We start from the raw sequence: 6351 nt of genomic DNA, 5'->3' as shown, positions 1-6351 counted from the left end.
ACTCGGTGTTTTTGTGCATCTCCCCTTTTGCATCGTCTCCACTAGCATCAGGCTCATATGTCTCTGTCTCTAGGGAAATAGCCAGCACAGGGCCAGCCTGGAGAAGGAAAGGATGCCTGATGGTGAGTGAGACCCATGGGCTGAGAGGGGCATCCCCACAGCTGGGAAGAGACATAGACAGTAGACGAGAGACTGTGAGAAGGAAGGTGGCGAAACCCAAAAGGCAGTCAAGGAAAGGCTAGAAGAGCTGGCTGGGGCCCTGGCCAAGTAGCTCGGTTGGTTAGACCGTCCTCCCCATAAGCCAAGGGGGTTGAATCACTGATGAGGGCACATACAAGAAGCAACCAACAAGTGGAACAACAAATCAATGTTTCTCTTTCTCGTTTCCTCTGTCTAAAATCAATTTTTAAAACAAAAAGTATTTTTTTAAAAAATAAGATCTGGCAGGAAACAGACTAACTGTTCATTCATTGCTGTCTTCCTTCACTCGTACATCCACGTTATCTCAGCTGCAGAGCTGCCCCTCACCCCGGCCCCTTCCCGCGCAGCCCCGCCTCTGACGTGTCAAGCCACGCCCTGGCTCTGCGCCCCCCCACCGACACACACAGTAGTAGCGCCAGCCAATGGCTGGGGTCCTATAAACCGTAGAGGTAGCCTGGTGGAGCTAGAAGACTCTCACTCGCAGTCGGAGTTTGGGGACCTGAGCCGCCCGCCCGCGCACCCGTTGAAGCCAGAGCCTCCGGCGCAGAAAGGACAGTCATGGATCCCAGCAGCAAGGTAAATACCGGAGCTGGGAAACTGCGGCGGCCCAGCCTCGCTGTTCACCGGGGCGGGAGACGCGCGTCTCTGAGCTTTTATGGACGCCGGCCTAGAGCGCAGGAGTGGGGAACAGAGGGGTGGCAGAGGGGTGGCAAGGGTTCGGGATTTGGCGGTACGAAGAAGCTGAGTTGGCGCGAGCGCTCTGCGGCTTCCGGGGCTCCAGCTACTCGGCGCCGAGCGCACGTCTCTCACGAGTACTAGAACGCGGACTCCTCCTGGGTTCATCCATTGGCTGAGGCGGCCGAGCCCCCAGCCCGGCCCGGCCCGGCCCCAGCTGCGCGCGGAGGAGGCGGGACCCTCTGCCAGCCACGCGTCCCCGCTCTTCTTTCCGGGGTGCCGAACCACGCGCGGCCTCGTGTTTGCCTTTAATGCGGCGAGTGCTTTATTAAGGCCGGGAATCCAACTCCAGAGTGCCTGCCTGGAGAGAAGATAGCCTGTGAGGGCCTTCTTTTCCGGTAGCGCAGGCCTCAAAGCTTTTGCCAAGTCCTGGGGAGCTGGGGAAGATGTGCTCGGAGGTGGCACGTGTCCCTCTGGGCGGGGGATTGTGAGAGAGCACCTCAGGGGCCGCTGCCGCGAGCCCCGTGAGACTGGGTACCGGGAAGGGACCTCAGGCTGGAGTGGAGCGGGGGGGAGGGGAACTGGGGACCAGAGACTTCGTACTCAGAATAGATAAGGACTCTTCTCCGGGGGCCAGCAACTGCCCAAGCAGGATCTCTCTCTCTCTCTCTCTTTTTTTTTTCATCTGTAAACGGGTTTGTCCTGCAGTGGATCTGGTCTTTCCCAGAATATATACTGAGCCCCTCCTGTGTGCAAAACATTGTTTCCTTCCTCCCATCTTCCCCCTTGTACAGAATATTTTCAAGTCACTTTTTTTCTTTGAAACCCTCCCTCTTATCCTCTTAAATGTCCCCGTCTCCTTGGCTGGGAAGGCGCAAGGATGCCCATTTGTTTACCTGGAATGCTGGGGTGGGTCTGCACTGCCCCTTCCTGTGGGCTGTGGAGGTGCGCGGGTCTAAGCAGGGTCTTGGCTGAGCGGAGGGGTGCCTAACGTTCACCCTCCGGGGGAAAAGGCGCCTTTCTGCTCGCTGAATCCTGACTACTTGCTTTACGCCGCTCTGGGAACACATTCCCTAGCAGTCATAGGTTAGCCATTATGCTGGGATATAACAAAATAAAAATCAAATGAGAAGTGCTGGGGGTAAGGGCTTGAGACTCCTAAGTCCAAATACTTGCTGTGTTATCTCAGTGCTCTGGCAGTGCTCAGTTATCTTACCCTCTCTGGGCCTCAGTTTCTCCAAGCGTAAGACAGAGATAACTTTCTTACCTCCTCAAGGGTAAGAACTACCTGTTCAGCATGTGATGTAAGATTTGGGTGTTTATTTGTTGAGCGAGTAAGTAAATATTCTGTGTGGAGATAGAATAGGCCCTTGGCTAAAATGCCTTTTGCTATCACTGCTAGTTCATGGGCCCGGAGCTCAGAGAAGGGAAGAAATTTTCCTGAAGTCCCACAGCTAGTATAGTAAGTGGCTGAGATGGATTTGAACCCAAACCAATCAGAAAGGCTTCCAATGACACCTTTTCATCAAACCTTTTCTTTCTTTCTTTCTTCTTTTTAATATTTTATTTATTTGTTTAGAGATGGGGAAGGGAGGGAGAAAGAGGGAGAAAAACATCCAAGGTTGTCCCTCGCATACTCCCAACCTGGGGATCTGGCCAGCAACCCAGGCATGTGCCCCAACCAGTGACCCCCCCTGCCCGCCCCCCCCCCCCCCCCGCCCTGGTTTGCAGGACAATGCCCAGCCCACTGAGCCACACCATTCAAGGCCTTTCTTGAAGTTTGGACTGGTGGAGGAGTTTGCATAAATTCAAGGGCTGCCCTTGTACCAGCTGGTTCTAAATGCTGTTGCTGGTGGCTGTTTTTCATGCAATAACCTTCAAACTTTTGACTGCTCCATCAGTACCTAATTTTGGAGCGCCCCCTTTCAGGTGGCTTATCTGTATTTACAAATTCATGTACATGCTCTGTGACACTCATAGATTTTATGCCTACATAAAAGAAATTTCAAAAAACAAACCGACAGTAGTTATAGTAAAAAGTTTATTTTTCTTTTTTGCTAAACCTTCTGTAGATCATCCTGTATACTCTCTGGGAAAAATCCCCTCCCGTTGGGGCCCACTGTGTTGATCAGCAAGCACAGCTCTTTTATGTAGTATGAGACCTGGAGAGATTGTATTACTTGCCCAAGCTCTTCAGACCAGGTGCCTCTAGCTCAGAAGTTCCTTCTGCAATGTTTCCTCTTCATCTCCTAGGAACTGGGGATTGTTGACTGCTGTGCCTTCCGTGTGTGTTCTGTTGTGCTCCTCCGCAGCTCACTGGGATGAGTTTCACTGAGCAGGAAGCAGGAAAGGGACAGGGCAAGAGTGAGCCCTGCTCCAGGATGTCTCATCTAGCCCTTGGAGAAGAACTCTCAGCTAGTGGAACCCCAGGGCCTCTGCCATTTCTGCCCTCCAGACAAAGAAGAAATCGGAAATCCTCAGGGTCCCTTAGCCCCTCAGCAGTGTAAGGAACATAGGCTTCCGAAGTCTGGCAGATGTGGTTTTGAATTCCAGCTTAGCTCAGTTACCTTAGCTACATAATGATGTTGTTTTCATCATTACAGTATCTAAAAGAATTCAGAAAAAAATGTTTGTCCCCATCAACATTCTGTAAATCTTCCTTGCCTCTTTGCATTCTTATGATGCATTGCTGTTACCTGGACCTCAGGGGACCTGTACCTGGGCTCTGTCCAGAAGTCTGGCATTCTGGTAGTGTGATGGGGCTTTGGGGGAGCCCCAGGGTGTGTGGGCTGAGTAACACTTGATCAAGGAAATCATTAAAGCTCCAGTTCTTCTCCAGGAGGGGCTTGTCAGGTTGTTGGTTTACAGAGGTAGGCCATGGGTGAGAGGTGGTAGCCCGTGAGTGGGAGAGCAATCAACTAATATGGCTGCCCTGCCTCCCCTGTGAGGGAGACACGAATCACAATCCAATGAAGAATGACCTTCCCGACGTCACACACTGAGCCCCCTACCTCAGAACACGCTGCCAGCCTGTCTAGAATGACAGGGATAACGGAGAGTCAGAGGAGGAAGGAGGCCTTTCCAGCCCATGGCCCAGCCCTCATTTGGCAGATGAGAAAACGGAGGCCAGAGAAGCAAAATGTGTTCAAGATAAGGCAGTCACAAAATAGCTGAGATGTTCGACAGTGGGGAAAAAGGTGCTTTCTTCCCTATAGCCCCGTCTTCTGTGCGCCGCCCCACCCCCATTCACCCAAATCAGCAGGGATTCCCAGACTTCTGGGATTTTCCAAGCTCTTTTTGGGTGCAGAAGGCATCTCAAAGTTGGATTAGGCATAACCTGACAACTGAAACCCTTCTGTGAATAGAAACAAAACATGTCCTCACAAAACTATGACCTTGGGGAAGTGGCTTGTCTCAGAGCCTTGGTTTCTTCCCTGTAAAATGGAGGTTTGCTACCCTGTGGTGGATGTGGTGAGATGGGCCAGGGGCCCTAAATAGCCTCCAGGGTGGTGGCTATTTTAAGTGGAAAGACCCTTTGTACGGCCAGGTGGGGTGTGCAAGCAGTGTAAACATCTCCGAGGTGATCCTTGTCGTGCTGAGCCCTTCAGGGAGTTGACCCTACTTGCCCCAGAGCTGGGTCAGCCCCAAATCCCCCATAATCAGCTTGTAACTTCAGGGAGCTCAGCTTTACTGGTGCCTCCTGGTCCCAGGGTGTCGGGGCCTAGAGCTCTGCTCAGGCTCCAAGGGTACAGGCAATCCAGTTCCCCCTCCCCCAGGCTGGCAGAGCTGAGAAGGCCTGGAACAAAGGGGAAAGTGTGTGCAGCATTGGCTTGGGACCTGCAACCTCATCCCTCCCCCATGTCACTCCTGGGCAAAGAGGTGATAAAGTCATTCCCTTCGGTAACCGGCATCCCCAAGATAGTAGAGCCTGAGAAGTCTCCTTGGTTGGACTTAAAGGCTCAGGGAGGCTGTGTCCAGGTCTGCAGGCCCAGCCTGGCCACCAAAACAAACCTCCATTGTTACCTCCCTCCGTGGGAGGGGCGGAGCGGGGCCTGAGACTCTGCCATCCAGCCACCAGGCCAGGAAGCAGTAGCTAATGCAAGAATGCTGGGGTTTTACAGCAAGTGAGCAGGGCTCCCAGATCTTGAACTTGGGCAGAATGAGGGCGGTATTCATCCTCTTCAAGACCACCACCTTGCTAGCTTTTGCCTCCCCAGGGGCTTGGCACCCTGGAAGTGGGGGAGGAGAAAGCTCTTGCTGGATCCCAGCTTATGGAGCCTTTGGCTACTGAGGCCTCTGCTGGACGGGACATCTCCCCACACCCACTAGCCCAAAGCTGTCTCCCCCACACTTGGCATTTGGGAATGGGGAAGAAAGGGCTCCATCAGAAACAACTCTTCCATTCCACCTCAGGCCAGCCATGCCTCCTGTTGGAACTTCCTCATCTGTAGTAGGAATAATAGTATACAACTCTGGGGACAGGTTGTGGGGGTTTTTTTGTTTTTGTTTTTTAATTATAGAAGTAATGGAGCCAACTGTGTGGAGAAGTATACAAAGTAAAAGAGTATATGTCTTCTCCCAGTTGCAGTGGTTTGGTATTTACCCTAACAGACCTCGTTTTGTGCACGTGTATATATGTGCCAATAAATATACTTTTTAGGTAATTAGATCACACTTTCTACCAAGTTCTGTGCAGCCCTGCGTAGCCCATCCTGTTCAACCACCTACCCTTAGAAGTAAATATTTAAGTGTTTCTCTGCCAGTACAAGCTCCTACCGTTGTACAAGTTCATTATCTTCCCCTCCCTCACACAAAATGTACATTTTATGCATTGTTTTATACCTTGCTTTTTTTCTCTGAACAAGCTACCCTGAGGCTCTTTTCAGATCAAGTACATACAGATGTGTTGCATTCTTTCCAACAGCTGCATAGTGTTCCATTACAGGCATGTCCCATGATCACAAAATAGCACCCCCATCGCTTTTTCTTCATACCACTCGCCACCTGATATATTTTAGGTATTTATTTTCTATCTCCACCCTCAACAAAAATATCAAGTTCAGGGAACGCAGGAATTTGCTTTATATTGCTGAATCCCGATTGACTAGAATTAGTGCGTTCAAGCATTATCTTTCCTTAGTAATATAATTTATTTTTCTTAGAAAACCTCTCTTTGAGAACTGGAGGTGTTAGAGGAAGGGGCAGGGAACCTGGGACTTCACAGAGTCCTCGTTTGCCACGAGTGTTTGAGCCTTTGCATATATTCCCATGATTTTATCAAATTCATTTCACCAGAGCTGAACCGGTGCCCACCTTACCCCTGAACGCATACCTCCTCGGGGGTGACATCTCCAGATGTCCGGGTCCTGACGCAGGGCCCACACACACAGCGCAGGGAGCTAACTCTTTGCATTTAACATCCCATTTTAGAAGAGACACCTTTTTATTTACTTTGAATGATTTGGCTCTGTCTGG

The 6351-nt window shown here is 51.1% G+C and overlaps 1 protein-coding gene across 1 annotated transcript in view; it reads left to right on the top strand.

Annotated features, from left to right (window-relative positions):
• Positions 1-608: 608 nt before the first annotated feature.
• The window catches only part of SLC2A1 (solute carrier family 2 member 1), a 29299-nt gene continuing 23556 nt past the window's right edge, over positions 609-6351 (top strand). Inside the window, exon 1 of the mRNA XM_054572080.1 lies at positions 609-777. Within this exon, the coding sequence (XP_054428055.1) occupies positions 760-777 (18 nt within the window). The 5' untranslated portion in view covers positions 609-759. The remainder of the gene's footprint in view (positions 778-6351) is intronic.

The sequence above is a fragment of the Pteronotus mesoamericanus genome, unplaced genomic scaffold (assembly GCF_021234165.1).
Source record: "Pteronotus mesoamericanus isolate MK-2021 breed Mesoamerican mustached bat unplaced genomic scaffold, CSHL_Meso_final contig_221, whole genome shotgun sequence".
In the NCBI taxonomy this organism is placed as follows: Eukaryota; Metazoa; Chordata; class Mammalia; order Chiroptera; family Mormoopidae; genus Pteronotus; species Pteronotus mesoamericanus.
This window is presented reverse-complemented; position numbering and strand designations above follow the sequence as displayed.